This window comes from Aedes aegypti, chromosome 2 (genome assembly GCF_002204515.2).
Source record: "Aedes aegypti strain LVP_AGWG chromosome 2, AaegL5.0 Primary Assembly, whole genome shotgun sequence".
NCBI lineage: Eukaryota > Metazoa > Arthropoda > Insecta > Diptera > Culicidae > Aedes > Aedes aegypti.
This window is the reverse complement of record NC_035108.1, coordinates 230,999,139-231,023,011: the sequence shown is the minus strand read 5'-3', so window position 1 is coordinate 231,023,011 and position 23,873 is coordinate 230,999,139. Positions and strand designations below refer to the sequence as shown.

The following is a 23,873-nucleotide window of genomic DNA, read 5'->3' as shown; positions in this document are numbered from 1 at the left end:
TCGGATTGTTTTGCGGTCTTCGGCAATATTCTTCATCGTAAAAATACCTATCGAGGTCTGTGTTCAGAATTTTTATAGAGGTCAATGGGCGACCTCTGGCGATTTTTCTTTGCAAAAGAAAGTTTTCCCATAGTAAAACCCATACAAACTTTGAACGGCTGGCGCTAAAATATAGTTTTTTCCGATCGAGCTGAAATTTTGCACAGTTGGTATGGGACCTAAATGCAATCCAAAAAGTGGACTGGAGCGAGAATTTAAATTTTGTCCCACACTAATGCATATCATATTCTGATAAAATTTTATTATATTTTTGTTACAAGCCTCTAGTCGGGTAACTTTTTTTGGGAAATGACTTTATGTGGAATGGCCCATTCTGGCAAACGTTTTTTTGTAAAATAAGTTTATGGCAAATGTCATGCATCCAAAATGATACTAGGATTTTGTATGCACTAAACGACCTAAACGGGGACCTTCCTTAGCGTAGTGTATAGAGTCCGTGGCTACAAAGCACGCTGATGATTTCTGGGTTCGATTCCTAGTCCAGAATCTTTTCGTAATGGAAATTTCCTTGACTTCCCTGGGCAAAGTGTATCATCGTACTTGCCACACGATATACGAATGTGAAAATGGCAACTTAGGCAAGGAAAACTCTTAGTAAATAACTATGAAGGTGCTCATAAGAATACCAAGTTCGAAAGCAGTATCTGTCCCAGTAAAGACGTAATTCCAAGAACAAGAAACGTTCTGATACAAATCTATACGTGATACTAACTACACTAGTAAATGGTTAGTTTCATTCATGATTATGCATTCCATTTAAATTGAAATAAGCATAAGTTTTCATCAATTTATCGTGATTTGAATCATATTAATTTTATGCTTTGGGTTTTCGGTCGGTAGTATCATCGTTGCTGAACTGCTGCAACTGAATTGTATTTGATCATATTTAGGGCCCATCTAATGACATATGTTATTGAATAATCCAAAGTATCCATATGCAATCGAGTTCTTCTAATATGAACATGTTCGCAATTTAAATCTAAACGGTATTTTAGCCAGTTCATGTATGTCAGCCGAAGAATGTTCTTCAATTGACAAGTAGGAAAGGCTAACAAAGTTTTAGTGGAAATGTATTACCAGAAACGAAATGAAACATCGTGCAATATCTGCAAAAGTTGAAATCTCACAATAGTTTCATTCAAGCGGTAAATAGCCATCTAGTACTTACAAAATATTAATAGTTTAATTCAGATGGGGTTTTCAAATCACATGGACTGTATGAATATATACATATGTACATAACATCTCAAGTGGTTCGGTCAACCGACGATCAATACTGGCATCAAATCACGCGCGCTTTTTGTTGCAAAATGTGAAGTAAAACCATAAACGATTGACTTTTGTGTAGGTTTAATGAATTATCGTGGCAAATTTGGCTGACTACCGAAGTAGCCGTCTCGGTATATACACTGAAATTTTATAATCATATTTGCTTCGATTTCCAATGTTTATTTATTCTTCTGGGAAAAGAAAATCCGAGCAAAACCCTACTCACTCTCAGAGCTCTCCTTAATTTTGCATACATGCTCACTCCAGGCAGTCATCCATTGAAGCCGACCAATCCAAATAAAATAATAATGAGTTCTCTCTTCTTGTTTAAGTTCTCCAATAAGAAATGCGATTACCATTGTGGATATACATGTAAAGCGGCTATTTTCTATATGTATTTTCAGCCAGGAAAACTCGGAGTTTCTACAACTTTATCAAAATCAGCTGCATCAGTCTTCAGTGAACGTTGGATATAGTAACATAGTTTACGGTAGTAACACTAGTGCCCAACAAGGTACAACAAAATGTGGCTCCGCGACAACAACACTAGCAGGTACGTGTGTCCTAATCGGTATGCTTCTCCTATCAATTTAATATTCAGCATTGTTCGTTCACCCAGTGATCGGTGTTCATTTATTCATACGTTATTTGCTCAATTAGATTGGATTAGTTAAGGCGTTTAAAAATATCTCGTTTTTGCACTACACTGAAGAGTCGAGATTAACTATAGAATGGCTACTTTTCACCTTGAAGTATTGTAAACTTTCAAAATCGCGGATCACGTGTAATGGGAGCGTAGTTCTGAACTATTCAAAGCCAAGAGCGAATCAACATTGACAGAAAAGATTAATTGCAATTAATCCATTGAAGTGACCACGCTAAATTATGAAGATTATGGGTTCAAGTGATTGTGACGTCAGGAATCGCGCGAAATAGGACCGAAGAGTTTGGTTTTGCTCATTTTGGAGTTAACTTTGCACGTGCTTGAATAAATTATTAGAAAAAAAGGGAAAACATCCCACACACGATTGGGTGGATTTTCGGGCATCATATGCCGCTGTAAGAAGATCGATATCATTCATTATTTTTGGAAGACAAACTTTGCTTTTATATAACAGAATCTGAATCATTTTTGAAGTGATACTCCGCACCAGCTAAATTTCAAAATTTACGCCGTACGCTTCTTAAGAGCTGACTATAAAACATAAATACCTATTTAAAACTTGAGAGATGAATGGATAAAAAAGTATAATCTATAACTTGTTTTTAGAAACATTGTAATCATTTTAAATCATTTATCACTTTAATATTATTTTTTATCATTGAGCATAGTTTTTTTTCATTTAGGTAGTTTTTAAAGCTGAAACAACTTCAGCCACTTAATAGTACGCTTGCACCATTGCAGTGTGAAAGGAATAAGAGAGGGTAAATAAACCAGATTTAACTGGTTTTCGGGACTAATGAAAAGGTTTTCGGTAAAGTATAAAGCGCTATCCAATTCTTCAATCTTAACACAGTGGTAAAGCATCGACCGGTCTGGCATTTTGATCTTCGTGTAAGGTCACGTCGTAAGAAATCCGAAATTCATAAAACTAGGCAAATTCTTCTCTAGTCTGTTATTTTAAGTCAGATTAATTGAGAAGTATAGATGTGATTCCCAGAAGTTCAAATCGAATATTAATCAAAGTTGTGTTACACGGTGGTACAAATGAAATATACTTTCAAGGTGATCTACATAGCAAGAAATTAAGTGTAATACCAGTGAATTTCAGCTGCACATAAGTCCCGTCGCAAATATAGTGTACCGTAAGAATTTTGCTGACAAAGTTGTTAGAACTAGTTTAAAAAATTTAATAAATCGTGTGCAATTGGAGTTCGAGAGCAACGACTTTTCGTGAAACTCATCACGCTTTGGAAAAATTGTACAATTCTGGAAAAGTTTTATACAGCTGTCCGAAAAAGGTTTCTTGACATTTACATCGCTCAACAAACTCTGAAACGTTTTGAATGAAATATTTTTGATTAATGGATGTGATTGAATGCAAATTGTTAGCATAAAGCTAATTTGGTATTGATATAACCGCAGTTTGTATGTACTATTATACTACTATACAAATTTGTAAATTTTCTGTTTTGTTTTGGTTATGTACAGTAGGGCAATTTGTCAATTATTGCAGTATTTCCTATTATTGTTGTATGAGAATCAATTCCTCATTATTGATCCAAAGCTCTATTTTCTATGGACATTATTGATGATGAATATAGCTTAGAGGGAGATCCCCCAATACTGGACACCTAAGCCGCTAATATCATTATTCAAAAACTATTGATTTTATTCGGTCATGGTGCCAATTTATGATAAATATTATCATTTTTGTAGCGTACAAAAATAAATTTGAAAACATATATATGAATTTTGACATTATATTTCGATGATGTAATTTAGTACCAAAATAACCTATCATAAAAGGTGGCTCCCAATACCGGACACGATCTGGAAATGCCTCGAATTCTGAAAACTTGTATATTATTGAAAGTTTGTACTGCAGGCATAGTATTTTATTGTCAATTCAATGCATTTGCAACATTCACAAGAGTAAATTGAGCTTTACTAAGTCTGCAAGTTGGTCATCAAAAATCCTTCTTCGTATATGATGAAAAATAAACATTTTACGTGTTGTTCTGAATTTTCATTCTTCTTATTTTTATTGCATCTTTGATACCAGGTCGGTGAAATCCATGGAAAATGAATGTATTTTGAGACAGCGGTGTGAAAATTACAAAGATAGGGGAAAGTGGGGCAGTTTGGCCTTCTTAAGGAAAAGTCGATAAAAATGCTGAAAATATTATGAATTTTTCGAATGTTTGCATGATTTCTAACAATTTTTAGATGAATGCACTAGATGCGCATGATTTCCTTTGTCTTATAAAGTTCATGGATAAATGATTTATTTTTAAAAATTTGTCAAATAATCACATATAATCTAAAAATTCAATTATTTTGTTACTACACTTGAAAGTTATTAGTATTTATGAACACTCCGTGCAAGAATATACAATTTTTTAAGAACATTCTAACAGTCAAACATCATCATTCTGAAATTATGAAATTCAAAAGAGCCATTTGGGGCAATATGGGCAGTTTTTTGAACATCATTTATTTATTTTTCTTTGAGTTTTGAACACTGACTTATAACACGCCTATTGCTTCATTTCCTCATCAGTTTTGGGGTTGCATGTTATTTCAGATGAAATTTGAATAATTTATGCAGTTTTCAAGGGGTGCTCATTCCACCCCATTGGCCAAACCACCCCGACTACCCCTATCAATTAACAAATCAAGCTGTCCGAAACTGGGGGATAGGAGGTGCCAGACCAAAATTGTAGTTTAAATATGGTACAAAATACATTCATACTTTCAAATTATGATTATATTCGATCATGCTTGCGTGATCTAAATTATTTTGCCATATTCAAAGTAATTACTACTTAGGCTCAAATTTAGGGCGATACGTCAAATTTTTAACAATTTTCAAACATCTTTACTTTTTTTTGAAGGCATGCATATTTTAAGGATATGTTATTCTACGCAAACATTACTCTCCATAATAGCTTCTTTCTCTTCTAATACACCATTTTGATTGGATCATGATTTTTCAATTTTTCGACTTTGTCCGGTATTGGGTGCTGTCCGGTACTGGGGGATCTCCCCCAAAATTAAACCATTTTGATCGTTTGAAGAACAGTTTTAAATGGTGAATAAAAAACAGTTGATATTGAACAGCGATCCTTTTCTCTGAGGAACGATTTCCATTAGCATAAATTTTTAAGTTTAGAATTAAAATAATTACATGTAGCAAGTATATCAGTTCATGATGGATGTAGTTACATGGTAGGCGATGAATTTTGAATACAATTTATATATTTTTGATTAGTTGATTAGTTGATGTATTCTGCAAACTTGTTGCAATATCAATAATTTACAACTTCGTCAAAAACGTGATGTCTGATAATCTTCAAATCAAAAAGTAAAATTTGCAGCGCCACCTATGGCGGGATTACGAACTATATGTTCTAGTAAACCGTGGGTTTCTTAGCCGTGCGGTAAGTGTCACCGAGGCACTTAGGCGCATCGTGCTTAGGAGTGTGGATTCGATTCCCGCCTCAGGCCGCGAATGTTTTCCGACTGTGCCACTGGGCGTTGCATGCTAGTCCCTTGTCTAGTGTGGTGCTTCCTTCACATGGCAAATAGCCCACATGAAGCATTAACGTGTAGTGTATTTTGAAAAAAAAAAAAAAAAAAAACGATGTGCCATATTATTTTAAAATTTTCCTCGATAAAAGTACGTTTTAACAAGCTACAGAAAGAAGTCCAAGATTTTGGACATTCGTCCCACTATGCCATGAGAGGAAAGGGAGTTGAAAACCGATGTAATTCTCTTATTTCATATTTAATAGACAGCCTTAACATTGATTGATATTTACGAATATTATGGCTGTTTGTTGGTTTTCGACATGAAAATTACTATTTTCGATCTAGCTTCCATTGAATCTTTATATGAATCAGAATTAGAATAAAAGCATATTGAATTCCTTAGGTGAAGGCGTATCTAGACATAGTGAAAAGATGGTTTAAGAGGCCTTGTGGCCGTGTGGTTAGTGTTATCAAGCATGAGCCGCATCGATCCAAAGAGTGTGGGTCCGATTCCCACTGCAGTCCGGAAAACTTTTCGTTAGGAACGTATTTCGACAGTGCCACTGGGCGTTGCATGCTAGTCTGTTGTCTAGTGAGGTGCTTCCTTCAAACGTCAAATCGTCCACAGGAAGCATCAACGTAGTTGTGTCTCTTTGAAGGTGCGTATTTTTTTCTTGAATGTTTGGAAACCTTTTTTGGCCCGTAGTGCACGAAAAGTGTACATGCGAAAAACTTGCAAATTAACGTTCACGCATACATTATTTTTAAATATAGGAAATGAAGATTGATCTGGCGAAAAAAAATCATCAATATTACATGTTTTATGTGAATTTTAGAGAAAATTCACATAAAACATGTAATATTGATGATATACTATTTTTGCGAAAAAAGCTAAAGCCGATGGAAAAAAGTTAGTTGCTGATATCTGGTTTTCAAACTGTTATAATTTACAATAGATAACCATTTTAGCAGACTTTGGTTCAATGGAACTGATATGAAGGAATGAAAAGTGCATCGTGCGGAAGCTTTTTTTTCAACTGTAGTTTTTTTTTTGAAATTGTGTTTATTCTACTCAGGTTAGTAGTAAAATTCTGGAAGTTTTTATCTTGCTAATAAACCAGAGATTAGACGTAGCGTTTGCCGACTTTATTCAATGTTGAGACCCTTCAAAAAAAATTAGCTTAACGCAAGGTGCGTTATGTTGATCTATGTACAATGAAAACATTCTACAAGCTCGATCAATGTGTTTCACACGTGAATTTTCACTAATTGTAAAACACATCAATCGATGGTGTGAAACCGGTCGCTATCGGCAATCCGAATTCACATGTTAAACACGTTAATTTACAAATTTTCGAAAAATTTGCTGTAGAATTTATTAGCGATTTCTTGATTTTATGATACCAGTCACCCATTACGGGCGCACGGTTTCCCTAAAAATAACATGTCAATAAACATGTCACGTGTGGATGGCAAATATAAGTCCTTGTCATGTTAGGCAAACTAGTTCCACTAGTGATTGATATCGCAATTGTAAAACACGTTGAAATTCTATGTAAAAGCCTTTGCTATCGAACCAAAAGCAAACCTTAACAGAATAACAAGTTTTACACGTTATTTCACCTTGCCATTTGACACGGCAGATCCACGTTGAAAAATATATGGATCGAACGCATTGAATATTTTCAGTTTATATATACAGTACTGGACAGAATAAAGTACGCATTGTCCGTTTTAACATACAAAATGATCATGTTTGGAGGCTTATATCTCGGTTTCTAGATGTCCGATTGACCTGAAATTTTCACCGTAGCTTGAAAATAACTTCAAATTTGCTAGGCTAGAAATTCATAGTTTTTCATTAACAAACGTTTAAGTTATCGCAAATCTCAAATTTTGATGAAAATGACAAATATTTGAAATAGCAATAATTTTTAAATGGAAATATTTAGAGCAATATGTCCTTCTGCAAAAATTTGCAATTTGATAAGACACACAAGTTTGCAGAACATCATTTTTCGGTAAAAATGATTGTTTTCAAAATATTTTCAAAATAAAATTATGCAATTTTTTGCAAATTGAGAGATTTTTAATAATTCAAAATATTGTGTTTCAAATACAGTGATATTTCAATTGAGTAAAATCTATGTTATAACTAGGTTGTTGTGAAAATTTCAGATCAATTGGACCACTAGAAGCTGAGATGCAGATCTCCAAACTTGACGGTTTTGTATGAAAAAACGGACAATGCGTACTTTATTCTGTCCAGTACTGTATAAGGACTGTTCATTTAAGAAAGTGGACACCTAAATATTAACATTTCAGTTTAAAAATTCCATGAAAATAAATAAAATTTTGTTTCAGTGTGTAGTCAAGTGTTTATTTTGGCAGCAGACAAAAGTTGACATCAAAAAAATTATAAATTCCAAACGATGGGTCGGATTGACATGGCGACACGCAATTTTTTTCTGCACAAATGGTGTACAGAAAACTGTTGTTCCGAGATTTGGCTAAAATCGCGAAGTGTCCAAATTGATTTTTTTCAACGCTGTGGCGAAAACAGATATTCCTGACGACGTACGATACATTCGAACAGAAAAATTTGGGGAAAATGATTTGGTATGACAAGCAATTTGCTCCTACGGTATGAAAATACTACATAGTACACGACGGGTTCAATCAACGGCGAAAATTACAAAAATAAATGCAAAAAATGTCTTCTGCCCATCTACTGAAAGCATACCACGCCTCCATTGTTTTTGCCAGATCACGCCGCTCACTACGCTTCAGCTACTTTGGAGATGCTCAAGAAGGAAAAAAAGTCAAATTTGTAGAAAAATGATCGAACCCATCAAATTGCCCAGAACTGCGCCCCATTGAAACTTTTTGGGCAATAATAAAACGGCATCTTAAGAAGGATGGAAGAGAAGCAAGTTTCATCGATTTTTTCAAGAAAATGTGGTCAGCAGCACAACGAAAAGTTACGGAAAAAGTTGTGCAGAATCTTATGGGAGGTATCTATAGAAAAGTAAAAGCATTCTCCAGTAATGCTCAAAAAATGTTCAAATTTATGAGAATTTGGTCGAAATTACGTTGATTTCCATGTATTTTAGGTGAACTCATGAATTTGTTCAAAAATAAACAGTTTACTGTAAAAACACGTGTCCACTTTCTTAAATGAGCAGGCGTTATATAGGGCACAGGGTCACAACCAAGGGGAACTTGTTGGAAAAATGTGACTTCGATCTATCCCAATAAAATGAGGTGTGGCCCATTTAGAATAGGAACATACACGAATTGGAATAATTTGGATATACATAATTCAACAAAAAATAATTCTGTTTTAACTCAAATGTAGAATTACATGTAAGGATTTCAAAGGAGGACATCAAAGGAAAAATAATTAAAAAAATATTCATTTCCTTTTACAATAAATTGTTGGACTTTACCCGAAATACGGTTCAATAATTTATGCATACTATTTCCATGCATATTTTTGACGAGTATATTCCATTTAGTTTACAGTTCGTTGATGTTTTGGCGATACTTCCATTCGCTCTTAGCTTCCGCTTCACAATAGCCTAAAATCTCCAAATAAGGCTGAATTGGGGCCAATTAGGTGGGTATCACGCGTTATGAAAAATCCTTAAATTTCGTCCACATTTGATCAAACAGCTTCATGGTACAGAATCTGGCCACATTGCTATTTCTTTCCTCTATTTGGGTATCTGCAGACACGGTTTGATCGTAGGCTTCAATATCCGAGGACGAATCCATTGCACGGTACTGCGTGCAGCACCGAACTTTTTTTTGTTAAATGGCTGTCTGAGATGTTCGGATTTGAATCAATGGTCCTGACTTTGATACACAGCTGACGGTATACTGTAACTGCACGACGCTTCCTTTGTGGCTTGCGATCCGTCAAAATAGTTTTTTGTACTTATTCAGTACAAGCCACACAGTATTTCTTGGTAAACCTAACACTTTTGCTATTTCTATTCCAGATCAAGATGGATTGAGTGATGTTATTATTGTAATAGAGCAAACATAGACGGTTCAGCTTCTTAATTCGACCACTTGTGTCGTTGTAAGAACCAAACATGTTTGTTCCAATTCTAAGTAGGCCACACCAAAGACAAATTAAAGATCTTCATGTTCCTTGCAGTTGCCCAAAATTTTATGGCTCATATGGTAATCTAGAATGCCGTGAAAAGTGTACTGCGATCTGTCAAACTTGGGTACCTTTTGCACTACCGAGGGACCAAATGCAGTACTAGAAGTGGTACCCAATCTGAGCCCGAGTGGGACGGACCTGGCCACACCTTTATGGACACATAATTGTACAACTACGTTAATGAACCAATTAGATTCCAAAAGAATGCAAAAACAAAGTTTAATGGTCGTAGGAAATGTTAAGGTGTTTATAAATATGTAGTCATAGAATCGACAAAGAAGAACACGTTTTCTGTAACATGGGACAATGGTGCTTTTATCAATAGTTGAGTTTTGCTATGCTGATTCACTTTAAACCTGCTGTAACAACATTGGCAATTATTTCTATTGCAAATTACTGCGCTTATAGATCATTCTTATTGTTAAAAAAATTGAAAACATATTTAAGGAGCAATACATTTATGGTATCACTCAAATGTATTGTAATCTGTAGGTTGACCATACGTTCCGTATTTAACCGGACAGTACCGTTTTCATCACCTTCCCAGACAACCAGAAGTCGCATAACAGTTTATGAACAAAGTCATTTATTTACACAAATTTCATCACACCCGCACTACATGATAGATGACATCGTTTGATCGATGAGTTTCATCACATAAAACGCTATTTTATGAGTTCTAATGTACATTTCGTTTCGTCCCGTATACTCGTACAAAGTAAGTCGGATCAATCCGTAGCAGCTGTCAAATCAATTTTGTTATCATAAAATAAGTCGAATGAGAGTACGGACTAGTTCGCAATAAAATTTACACACTCGCATTACATGTTATTTTTCATCATATAAAATATGCAAGTATATCGCCTCCACTGTTGTACACATAAGGCCTTTTCGCAACATCTTATATGTGAAACTTTTCGCCCTTTGATGCACAAAAGTTGATTACTTTATATGTACATTCTGGTTGTTTGGGTTGTTTGGGTTGACTAGCTGTCCCGTCGTTTTTTTTTTGAATGCTCAAATTGTTCCGTATTTTAGGAAATTGAAAATAAGACACAACATTTTTTATTTATTTGGTAAGTTTTTGTCCTATTATTTTTTTCAATAGTTATCAGCTTTTCTTTCAAAGTTAAACTAAAATTGTATTTACTGATTTACTTTTTTTTTGTTCTTTGTTTATATTTATGCCAAATTTTAGCCATTTTCCAAAACATGGCTGGGTCTCATTTATATATGTTTTGATATATAAAAAGAGTATAAGAAAGTTTAAAAAATTCAGGAGCAATAGAATTTTTGAAATATTGTGAGAATTTCATATGCAGCATTTTCCAAAGTCTTGCCTAAAACTGAGGATGAGAAAACCAATTTTGAAGATGAATCCAGCAGTCGAACCTATTTTCATATTTCTTACAACTTTTCTTTTACAACACTTCTTTTTAAACCAAAAAGACTTCTCAAAACAACTCATGAAACCAAATAAAAAAATGAGTTCGAACTAAATTAGGTAATTTATCGATATCATGTATTATTTATATCTCTCAATTGAACCGAAAAGATTTAATAGGTGTTGAAAAAAGACGAAGTTATCTGTACTTAATACTAGCGTTGGGCGATTTTGAATCGATGTTTTCATTTCGATAAGTCGATTTTTTAAATCGATGTTTGGAGCACCTAAAATCGGGTGAATCGATTTTCTTCTTACGGTTTTTTTGATTTGATTCATTTTGGTGAAACTAATTGTTATTCCTTAATGAGTTAATAAAAAAGAAACAGGAATTAGTACCCACCATTAAGTATTTGGTGTTTTCTATTGGATTTCAAACTGATTTGATTGAAAGATTTTAACAGCAAAAACAAATGTTTTTGGTCTTATCTCAAATTTAATTAATATTGATTTGAATTCGATTCAAATCGATTCAAAAACATCAATGCAAAGGATTCGATTTAATCAGTGAATCGATTCGACAGCTTAAATTTGAATCGATTCAGTAACATCGATGTTAGGGAGCAATTTGCCCAACGCTACCTCATATACATTTCAAATTAATCTTTTAAAACCCATAGGTACACTATATTCCAAACATTGTAAATTATATTGAAAAACAATTCTATTTTTACTAATCATACGCAATTGATCAGATTTATTTCTTCAATGAAATGATAAAGTATTAGAACAACTCACATTTATGTTTTTTTTTAATTTATTAATGAGATTTCAGCCCATTATCTCAAGAGAGCAACGGGTGTGCTTTTCTCCATAAAAAAAACTATCTTGGGGATGGGATCCGATGCCAGATCCTCGACGCGAGGGACATGTGTTCTAACCACTACACTAGGCCCGTGCTCACGTTTATGATTTGATTAGCATAACGAAAACATTTTCGTCTTACTTTTCCTAAGGGGCGAACCATTAATTACGTAAGACAATTTTCGGGGTTTTTCGACCTTCCCTCCCCCCATGATAAGATGTTTTGTATGATAATAAAAAAAACTGTATGAAGCGTAAGAATTCTGAAACCCCCACTCTAACCATAAACCTTTACGTTATTAATGGACGGCCCCTAAGGGCAAAATCTGCATACTCCGAATCAAATATTTCGAGTTGAAAATTTTAACGAATTTTTAGAGTAGAATTTTTAATGATCGATGTTTCCCAGAAACCATTAAGCAGAGATTTTCCCATGATAGCATTTTTTTTTTCGTCTTTTATGATTGTCCCGGTTTTGTTCTTCATTTGTCTCGTTTTTATCTGATTAGTAAGGTCAGCCTAGTAATCTGTAATTGTTTATTCCATTTAACTATGCGTGCTTAACAAGTGAGCTATACTTAAATTTTTCAATTAGTTTTTTTCATTAACTAAAAATACTTTCTCAAAAACATCACCTTCAAAATTGCAATCTTGTTGTGCTAATGATAGGGCTGGACCATTAATGGTGCACCTATACGAAAACAGCTTAAATATGCTAATAAAATCATGAAATATGTGAAATTATACTTTCAAAATTAAAACCCTTCTATCTTTTAAATGTATGAAAAGCACGATTTATTTAAAATTCATCTTCAAAAACTCTTGCACCAATAATAAGATTACTGTTTCTGTAGTGTTGGTAGTTGTGCAATCTATTGCTTCCTTATGCAACCCCCCACTATGGGTACAAATGTATGAACCTCTATACTGCCGTGAATCGCAAGTCAGTCCCATCTGCATTCTCGTCAAAACTGAGTTGAGTCCAGTGTTCAACATATCTTCCAATGCTCTTTCAGCTGCACTGATGAGATAATAAAATTTGTTCGGAAAAATTAAGAAAAAACAGCAAGTCAAATTGTTCCATAATGAAAAGTAACTGCATATCAGTCCCACTACAGATTTCCGCACCGTGTAGCACAAAAATGAACCATGTTTTGATTATCTTTAATTTTTTCTCGGAAAGATATCGTAGCGGAAAGCAAATTGTGAAAGTTTCATTAAGATTTGAACATGTTTCAACCCTGTGGATTTTTTTTTTAAATATTCGTATGGAAAACGAATTTGGAAACTTCACAGTTCATTTTCTTAATGCCTACTTTTTACAGATCGGACTGACTTGCGATTCACGGCAGTTTAGGTACAAAGAAGCAAAAAATAATGGTTTTCGTAAGCTCAACGATTAAATTTCATATATATTATTCATAGATTGTATAATTTTCGCATCGTACATCTTCGGAAAATACCACATCGTCATTTATTAGTGCGAAGCATGTCAAAAGACACTACATCCGCTATTGGAGCAATCTACATAAAGCAAGCGTTTACCCTAAAGAAGATGTAGCGAAAAAATATAAACTTCGTATCGTTTTGAATAGTTCCTCACCAAACCGATTTGAACGCAACATTCCCGACCAGTGGATAAAAAGCGAATTGTAACAAATTTTGTGACAAATGACAAATGTCGCAGAGTGTGGGTTCGATTTCCGCCCAAGTTTGAGTCAACTATTCTATAAAAGCATTAGATAAAACATTACAGTAATCACTATTTGGGTATCTAATATCTATGTTTCGCTTTAAATTACATACGTGTATACTGTATAGTTTTGTTTCGCATCGGCGTGAACGAAAATTACATTTTGCATACTCTTATAGTGTAGTATAGTGTTTACTTTTGTTACAATGGCTAATAATGATTCGACCAAAATTACTGTATTGTATTGTTTTTATTTCATTCTAATGAACTTGAACTTTCCTTTTGTTATAGATAAACCAGGGCTCCCAGAGCCTGAGTTGGCGAATCCTGCATACAACAACTTGGACAAAGCGTCATCAGTACCAGATGAAAATAATTTAAATTTTAATCTCGTCAAAAATAGTGCTAAATCTTTATCAGCAAATAACTGTAGTGGTGTTCATAAAAGCGTTGTATCAAGTGCTGCCGGTACTAGTGCGGGAAATGGAAGTGGTGACTATCAATCAAAGTATTACAAGAGTGATAATAGCAACAATTTGAACACGCCCACAGCGAGTAACGTGTCGGAACATCAGCACATGCTGAGTGAATCAAATGACAATTCGAACAATAGTGTAAGAAATTCACCACTGTTTAATGGATGTAAAAGTGTTCTGCAACAAGCACATTCATTGAATAACTCAAACAAGCCTTCATTAAGCAAAAATGCATTGCTAAGCTCGTGCCAGGGATCGTTCCATTCTTTACAGGGTGGTCTTAGCTCAGACAACAGCACATTTGTGCAGCCGTACGGTAGTAGTATATCTTCGACTAATTCATCGTCAAATACGACAGCGGTTGCAAGTTCACAGCAACAGTCTAGTAGTTTAGCTCAGTTTCATCAACAACAACTCTCTCAACATCGGCAAGGCTGTTCTATAACACCAGCTGAATCTATAAATGGTAGCGGAACACTAGTTTTTAGTAGATCAAGGATTAACAGTAATAGTGATTCATCTAATAATAAGAACATCAACTTTAACAAACTTAACTACGACAAGAAATGCTCGAGTTCTGGTGCTAATATAAATATACATAGTAATAACCGTAACAAAAGCAATAACAATAGTAACACAATAAACATTAGCAGTAGTAGTAGCAGTAATCATCAAAGTGAAACCAATCAATTGAAGAGTATTATCGAATTGAATACACAAGTTAGTGAATTGAATAGTAAAAATATTGAGTTCAACAGACAATTAAGTGCACCTACTGAGAACAACAATAATCAAAACAACCCTAATTGCTACAGCAACAGTGTGTACAATCTATATTCCAATCATATATTGAGTCAATACTACACTGGTTCGCCGAACACGAACAGTCTTAATCGAACGAAAAAGAAGAGAAGCTTCAAACTGAACGGAAGGTATGTACTTTAAGTTTAGTATTGACTGTTACAGAGAACATTATTTATTAGGGCGAGTAATCGGTTAAATTACAAATTTGAGTGCAATTGGTTTTGTCTATTTTGTGCGTATTGCGATAAAAATTCGTATGAAAGTTCATATGGAAAAACCTAGTTTTTCGTATTCTGCACCTTTAGGTTTCCATTTTTTAAACCCTTAACACAAAATACGCTAAAGTATACCTTAAAATATGTAAGTCTAATAACTTTGCCGATGAACGCAAGGTGTTAAAATGTCTCTAGTTGTAATTCTCCACAGGTCGGTGGTGCAGCTAACATACTACTAACCACTTTATCTTCTAGCACTGCAGTATCCAAATGATATAAATTTTATAATTAGAAATTCAATTCGAAGATTCGTTTTCCGATATTGAAAACTTGTAGAAATTCAGGAATCCTTGTACCGTCACATGCATTAATAAATGAATGTTGTTAGTACTATATTGAATTGTTACTGCAAATAACGGCATGAGCTATTTTGTCACCTAAATACATTTTCCTTCTTCTTGCCATCGCGTTTCCACTGAGACATAGCCTGATTCTCAGCTTTGTGTTTCATGAATATTTCCACAGCTCAAGCTCTTAGGCTCTCTATAGCCGCATTAGGTCAGGCAAGGACCCTAAACTCAAATAGGAGTAGAACGCTTAAAATGTTTTACATTATCCATGGCACTATTGAAGGAGTGCCAAACAACTTTGGGAATTCTAGTCTAATGAAGGAAGCCAAAGGATGGGCTAGATGACGACGAATGAAGCGTTCTAACCGATAGGCAGTGCCCGAGATACTATTCGACATTTTCTTCACTACACAATCTCACCGTTTAGGGATAGCACCGGTTTTGGCTCTATGCCAGTCGTAGCCATAGTGGATTATACACCGTTTTATACCGTAGCCAATCGACATGAAACCTTTTGTGTTCAGTAGATCACATTCACACAATGTTTGGTTTTTTTTTTCGATTTTCAAGGTTGCCGGGCAGTGCGAGTTGAAGAGCCCGAGCAAGCAAGATTTTTTTCATTGCGCCGCCGGATTTTTACGTTAAGTAAAGCTGAAAGTGGATTGTGGCAGGTCAGTCAAGGATGAAGTATAAATTGGTGAGCTTGTTTCATGCTTTTATTTCAAATTTGTAAAATTTGTATGACCACATTTAATTGTTCAGCGGTGAAACGGCAATATGATTTTTCAACAAACGTTGAATGGTTTGTCACTATGAGTGTCGGCATAAACTCTTATTTATAAACAATTTAAGTTTTACATATTGTTTTCCAAAAAAAAAACTTTCCTTTTTCCTTTGTTTTTGTAATTGAAGAAATACTTTGGATGATTCGACACTATGAGTGTAGATTTGCAAAAGTTTTACTTCATTCAACAAACTACGAATGGTTTGCCACTGCAAGTGGCGGCATAAGAGTGATCTGTGACGGTCCAGCCAATCGAGATTTTTGTTTACTTTTCATACGAGTAAAATATGATAACACATGCTTACGTCCTTACCGCTGTAGGAATGATGCGTTTAGATATTTGTTCAACAAACTTTGAATGGTTCGTCACTTGAGGTGTCGACATTATTTTTTCTACTTGGAAATTGTTCATATCAATTGAAAATATTATAGTCAAAGGCATGTTTATATCTCACAAAAAATGGTTTATCATGGTCTTATCGCTTATCAAAGTGAATCCTGTGACCCAACTCGCAGCAATCTTTGTGGAGATGCACTGCAAACACGGTCTCCAAATAGCATGGGTTACGCACTAACATTCCTTCCCCAATCCAACCTGACTGCAAGGACGTGGCCGTGTGGGGCCTTCCTTAGCCGAGTGTTTAGAGTCCGCGGTTACAAAGCAAAGCCATGCTGAAGGTGTCTGGGTTCGATTCCCGGTCGGTCCAGGATCTTTTCGTAATGGAAATTTCCTTGACTTCTCTAGGCATAGAGTATCATCGTACCTGCCACACGATATACGAATGCGAAAATGGCAACTTTGGCAAAGAAAGCTCTCAGTTAATAACTGAGGAAGTGCTTATAAGAACAGAGAAGAAGAATGAGAAGCATGCTCTGTCCCAGTGGGGACGTAATGCCAAGAAGAAGAAGAAATAGAGGCACTGAATTATGCACGCTGTAATAGAATATGGCCAATCCCAGCCGAACTTCTAAATAGTTGATTCTTTGTGCATCTTCACTGACCTCGGTCAATCACGGTATAGCAACCATTGATATATGTAGTTAGTCTGAGCTAAGCTAAAGTAGATCACATTCACACAATGGAGCTACATTAATTTACCCGTCCGATATTTATTTTTGAATTGATTGAAAACACAAGAAAAACAATTAGTTTTCCTGAAAATTTTAACTCCTATACACCTAATTTGGCCAGGGTCCTCCTTATTTGGCCACTCTTATAAGAAATCAATGTGATTGGTCAATTTAGGAACCGAAGTTAAAGTATGTGGGCTTCATGGCCGTGTGATTCGTGTCGTCAGGCAGTTGAGCACATCTCGTCATAGGGTGTGGGTTCGATTCCCCCTGCACCCATTGGAACTTTTCGTCAGGAATGTTTTTTGGCTGTACCACTGGAGCATGCTTGTCCGTTGTCTAGTGTTAAGTTACAGTCTGTGCAGCTTAATGGCTGGAGACGGTGTCCGTATTCAGGTTCTAGTGGCCTTTACTGACCAACGAGATTTTCAAAACGAAAAAATGGTTTCAGCTTAGTTCCGATATTGTTCATACATAATATGGATTGGAAGCTTGCGTTTGATATATTTGTTGTATAGATAGGACTTCCCATATAATTTTTAAATTCAATTTTTCTTAGGCTGGTCAAAACCGGTGCTTTTACAGTTTACCGGAAAAAAAATCCACAAATCTTATATCTACATACACTACGTTGTTTCCACGTGAGTGACGAAAAAGCATTAACAAAATAGCAGCAGAACGTAATGGATATATACTTCTGTTCAAATTGCCAGGCTGCTATCGAAAATCTTGCTATGGCCAACTCAAGTTTGAGGTTAGTTATTGCGCATTTCTTCCACCACTGGACTATCGCACAAGTTTTAACAAGTGCGGAAACCCAAATAAAAGTGCGCAATGGCATCAAATCGGGTAGGTGTCTTCGAGGGATTTCTTCTTTGTAAATCAGAGAATAAGTGCTCTGGAGACACCAACGTGATTCGATGCGAACCTGCACTTTTATTCACACTTTCGCACTTATGAAGCCGCACTTCGCAGTCCAGTGGTGAAAGCAATACACAATATCGTATGTCGACCATTCTTCCATGGTTGGAAACGAATTGACAACTCATCAGCAGCCTAAAATGAATCATCACATGACATCGTTGGCCCACACCCATCTGTTTCAATTTTGAGTGTTCTATTCTAGCTGTTCCAACTTCCAAGTGCTAGATGAAGCTTCAAATAAATTATTGGATGGTAACTAGGCATAAGGCACTGCAGTAGTTTTGAATTGGGTTGTCAAACAAAATTGTATATTACTGAGCCATATCTGAGGGTGATAAAATATTTAACAAATCTATCATAGCAGACTTTAAGTCTCCTTGTCAGAACGTTGACTGACCATTATCATAAATATTTAGCTCTTTTCAAGATCCTCAATCTTAAGAACATTCTGATATTTTGAGCCCAATGCACTATGGTCCAGGAATCAGTTTTACGCGGAAAGATGCATTTTGAGCTTTAGAATGAAACATTAGACAAAAACGGTCTTCTACAAAGTTGTTTGTATTAGTTAAGCCCTTTGTTTGGTGTTATTGAAAATTAGGGTGGACCACATTTTCATAGAAATTGTGTAAGTAACTTTCTTATTTGTAGAAATTATATTATACATGCTTCAGCAAAGTTGTGGACTATTCAATTTCAAGCAAATTTGCCAAAAAAAGTTTTTTTGTATCTCTTAAATTGACCGATTAAGAGCTATTTTCCTACGGTGACATAGGGTGGTCCGAACAAAACTGGTTTTCTGGCTCTAGAGTTTTCAATTCAAATTTCTCATCAAAGTAGTCTATGAAACACTTTTAGAGCTTTGAAAAATGCGTAATTAAGTGAGTGAAGCAACTCGCTATCTTCTTCCGTTTGGGAGTTATTGTTGTTTTTCTCTCAAAAACATGCCTACTTTGATTGAGAATATCTCTGATTGGGGCAATCATAAAAAATATCTTTTGACGGCATTCAAAAGACAAAATAAAATTGTATATTATATCAAAAAATTAGAGATGTGTTATTTTTGTAACTCTAATAAAATGTCTTGAAAAACAAATATTGTTTATCACAAAAACTTTAATAACTTTTGAACTAAAATAGATATCATCAATATTTTTGTATGAAAATTTGCGTTTTATTAAGTTTCAAAAGTCGTTCATAGACAACTTTGACGACAAACTAATATTAAAAAACTAGAGTTGAAAAACTTATTTTTGTTGGACCACCCTGCGATGATTAGGAAAAAATGCTCTAGATTGGACAAATTTTGAGCTACAGAAAAACTTTTTTTTGGCAAAGTTGATCAAAATTTCAAGTTCTACCGCTTTGCCTAAGAGTATATACCAGTATTTTTGCAAATAAAAATGTTGATTTTATGATTTGTGTGGTATTGTGGGCCACCCTAGTTTTAAATGACACAGTATGAAAGCTTACATTTATAGAAACAATTTTGTTGAAGATCGTTTTTGTCTAAAATTTTATTTTCATGCTCAAAATGCAAAATAATAAAGAAATACATACTATAAAAATCTTCAAAATAGTTTTAGAGCCCTATCTTTCTTATTTCAGATTTCTCGTCAAAGCGGTCTATGAACGACTTTAAGAACTTAACAAAACGCAAATATTAGTGCAAAAATATTGATGATATCTATTTTAGTTCAAAAGTTATTAAAGTTTTTCTGCTTAAAATCCTTTGTTTTTCAGGGCATTTTATTAGAGTTACAAAAATAACACATCTCTAATTTTTTGATATAATATACAATTTTATTTTGTCTTTTGAATGCCGTCAAAAGATATGTTTTATGTTTGCCCCAATCAGAGATATTCTCAATCAAAGTAGGCATGTTTTTGAGAGAAAAACAGCAATAACTCCCAAACGGAAGAAGATAGCGAGTTGCTTCACTCACCAAATTACGCATTTTTCAAAGCTCTAAAAGTGTTTCATAGACTACTTTGATGAGAAATTTGAATTGAAAACTCTAGAGCCAGAAAACCAGCTTTGTTCGGACCACCCTATGTCACCGTAGGAAAATAGCTCTAAATTGGTCAATTTAAGAGATACAAAAAAACTTTTTTTGGCAAAGTTGCTTCAAATTGAATGGTCTACAACTTTGCTGAAGCATGTATAATATAATTTCTACAAATAAGAAAGTTACTTACACAATTTCTATGAAAATGTGGTCCACCCTAATTTTCAATAATACCAAACAAAGGGCTTAACTAATACAAACAACTTTGTAGAAGACCGTTTTCGTCTAATGTTTCATTCTAAAGCTCAAAATGCATCTTTCCGCGTAAAACTGATTCCTGGACCACTGTGCAATGTGACAAGGTGCTAGGGGGTATCTCTACGCTCATGCGTTAAGTGCTCTTTTGGACGCTGTGTAACCTACTGTAGTACACAGCTAAAATAATCTTGAAACATTAATTTTATTTCCATGCACATATTTTGAGCTGCAAAATAAACGCAAACGACTGATCGCTTATTTTTCAGTCAAATTCACTTTGAATTTATACGACTATTTAGCATTCAAGCATATTTAATAGAAAATTGAATGAATATCCATTTAAATTTACATCATGCTGTCACAATACATAAATTTGGTTTATTTTTCCAGTGGTCATTGAAATTTAAATATTATTTTCTGTGTAGCACTCATTGCGATCATGCAGTTTTCCATTCTCAAAGAACTGGACCCCCTCTTTTCTTTCATGTTGCCTTTTCCTTTTCTATATGATCGTGTAGCATGATGAAATAGATTAAAATAATTAAAAATAAACGATTGAATTTTAACACTACACTATGCAGAAGAAAAAAAAAAACTTAAAATAATTAGTTAGATGAACAAATACCGTTAAACTTTAATATATTGCTTATATTGTGGCAGATAGGGTTATTTCGTCTGCGACTTACAGACTTTTTCAGTGCCGTGTGCTTGACTTGATGTTGTAGTGAGACTTGAATATGACAATTCGCGATTACGAAGGTAATTACCACAGTTGATCCTATGCGTGAAGCTCCGATTTATTTACATGGCAAAGCAGGGAAAGTCAATTTTAAAATACTTCTAAAAAATCAAAACACAATTTAATTAAATTCTGTGAAGTGTACGGGGTTTCACTTATGATCAGCTATGGAATCCGCAGAATATTGAGGAAAAAATATAAAAATCAAAATAATGTGTCTATAATTTAGCCCATCAAAAGTCTATCAACATGTACTGAAAAGATTTTAAATAACTATTGTAGCTAATTTTATAAGGGCATTTAAAATTTCACTTCCAATACCTCACCGGGAAAAATTTTCGACGCTTCACGCATCGAGTAAACTTTTTCCAGATGGCAGCACCGCAAACTCGAATATTGGCACAATTGACCCATATGGCGGAGTGCTTTAATAGCAATGAAATTGGAAGTATAGGCAATGCAATCAAAAAGACCATGAGATATATTGTATGATCTTTTTCTCAAATACAGATTTAATGCAAATTTGTCTAAACTATACAGCATATAAGAGCGGGCTATCCATAGACCTCTTTTTTCTGATTTTCAGAACCCCTATCTGCTCACCCCTTCCAAACTTTTATAACCTGTAAATAAAAAATAAAATAATATGTTAATCAGTTCACAGTCCGGGAAGTCTCTCCTTTTGCGCTTACGGCAGCCAGTATTTATAGCTCAAAAATCCCGTAGGTACGATCAAGTAAAAGGTACCAGAGTCATAAGGAATATCACTTGAGATAGGTAGACATGACACAAACAATTCAAAATTTAAATGGACCGTGGTCTTTGGTCTGACCCTCTGTACCCACACATGACCGTGTGGTTTATGGAGGGTCTCTAATCATTTTGGTGCAAGTTCTCCATAGAAAGATCAACGTACCCCCATTAACGCACCTTATTCCATTAACGCGAGAATTTACATATTCAGGAATATGGATGGTTTTGAGTCTATCAATAGTTTTATTTTAAATATATCATAAAAATTACTGCCAGACAGTTGAGCGATACCGATTAATCAAATTGTGCAAAAAGTCGGGGGAAGATTTTTACGATACACACGAGTGTAATTATCATGTCAGAAGAAGCTGGTAGAAAGAAAAAGCCAATCTGTTATTGTTTGGTATTTACCTGTGCTGCCTAATATATGGGTTAGTATACGATACAAGGCTACCGAAATCGAAAACAGAAATAACCAGCAATGTACAAATCTACGATTGGATGTGAGCGAGGATGATGAGCAAAGTCTGACGTTCCAACATCAAGACTAATTTTTATGATTCTGTTTCGGCAATCTCTACTTGTATCGGAATACATTTATTGTGTTTATAATTAATTTTAGACATCAATCAATCGTAACTGTAGTATCCATTCAAACCAAAATTTTGAAGTAAACATTTCTAGCCCTGCTTGATACAGGTGTTGGGTTCATGAAATCTCATGCGTTTCCTATTCGATAAAGCTGTGGATGATATTTCAGTTCGACTCATAAATTATATTATGTTTTCATCTCTACATTTTTCAGACTATTCAACGCTGCTAGCACTGATTCCATCAGGTTTCATTCGAATCTTCTGAATCAAAATGAAAACGATTTGAGGGTATCGATTGATAACACTTGTACAGACTCCCTAGTGACAGCATTAGATGACGAAGCATTGTTGATCAATGATTACATAAACGATATGGCAAAATCCAAGGTTCTATACACTAAAAGTAATTATGTTCAAGTAATGTGCTAATAGATTTCTGTTCTTTTAGGTACATTTTGACGATGTTTCGCTTTACGGAACACCAAAAGAAGAGCCACTTCCGAGCATACCACCGTCTACTGAAAAACCATCATCGAATTTTTTGAAAAACCAGCTTCAAGCATGGTTTCAACCAACAGACAATCGACTTGCCATGAAACTTTTCGGAAGTAAAAAGGCTCTTGTGAAAGAAAGGATTCGACAGAAAACATCCGGTCATTGGGTGATCCATCCCTGCAGTTCATTTAGGTAACGTTTTACTTATGTTAAATTTACATATTTCTCATATTATCATTCTTTTTTCAGGTTTTACTGGGACTTGTGTATGTTACTACTACTAGTAGCCAATCTGATTATATTGCCTGTTGCCATATCTTTTTTCAATGATGACCTCAGCACTAGATGGATTGCCTTCAATTGCTTAAGTGATACGATATTTTTGGTTGACATTGTAGTCAATTTTAGAACAGGTAAATCAATCATTCAGTCATATAGTAAGCAAAGTCAACAGTTTGGGAAAATAATCATATTTCTACGCTCAAGATTGAATATTTTGAATCATCAGATGCCACTGTAGAATTATTATCACAATCTATACAGAATTAGAATGCTCAACAAGCTTGAAGCTGATTTTCCTTGTGCACATAGCAAAAACTAAATTGTAATCCTGAAAAAATTACCATTCATTTAAAAACTGAATTTATTCAAACACCATATAGCCTATGCTTCCCAATAGACTTTATAATGCATTAATTGTTGAACGTTTTAGCAATGCTGCAATATTTACTGTAAATTAAAAATTGTTTTATTCTATACATAT

The 23,873-nt window shown here is 34.6% G+C and overlaps 1 protein-coding gene across 8 annotated transcripts in view; it reads left to right on the top strand.

Annotated features, from left to right (window-relative positions):
- The window catches only part of LOC5569977 (potassium/sodium hyperpolarization-activated cyclic nucleotide-gated channel 2), a 72,523-nt gene that overhangs the window by 11,402 nt on the left and 37,248 nt on the right, over positions 1-23,873 (top strand). For 6 of the 8 annotated variants that reach the window (XR_002500401.1, XM_021844342.1, XM_021844345.1 and 3 more), the window contains exons 3-7: positions 1,734-1,882; positions 13,931-15,047; positions 22,828-23,002; positions 23,064-23,302; positions 23,360-23,523. Coding sequence is in view for 7 of the 8 variants with exons in the window: in XM_021844342.1 (XP_021700034.1) it covers positions 1,734-1,882; positions 13,931-15,047; positions 22,828-23,002; positions 23,064-23,302; positions 23,360-23,523 (1,844 nt within the window). In the remaining variant the exon portion in view is untranslated. Of the gene's footprint in view, positions 1-1,733; positions 1,883-13,930; positions 15,048-22,827; positions 23,003-23,063; positions 23,303-23,359; positions 23,524-23,873 lie in introns of those variants that run through there. The other 2 variants (XM_021844346.1, XM_021844347.1) reach the window with 2 other exon arrangements.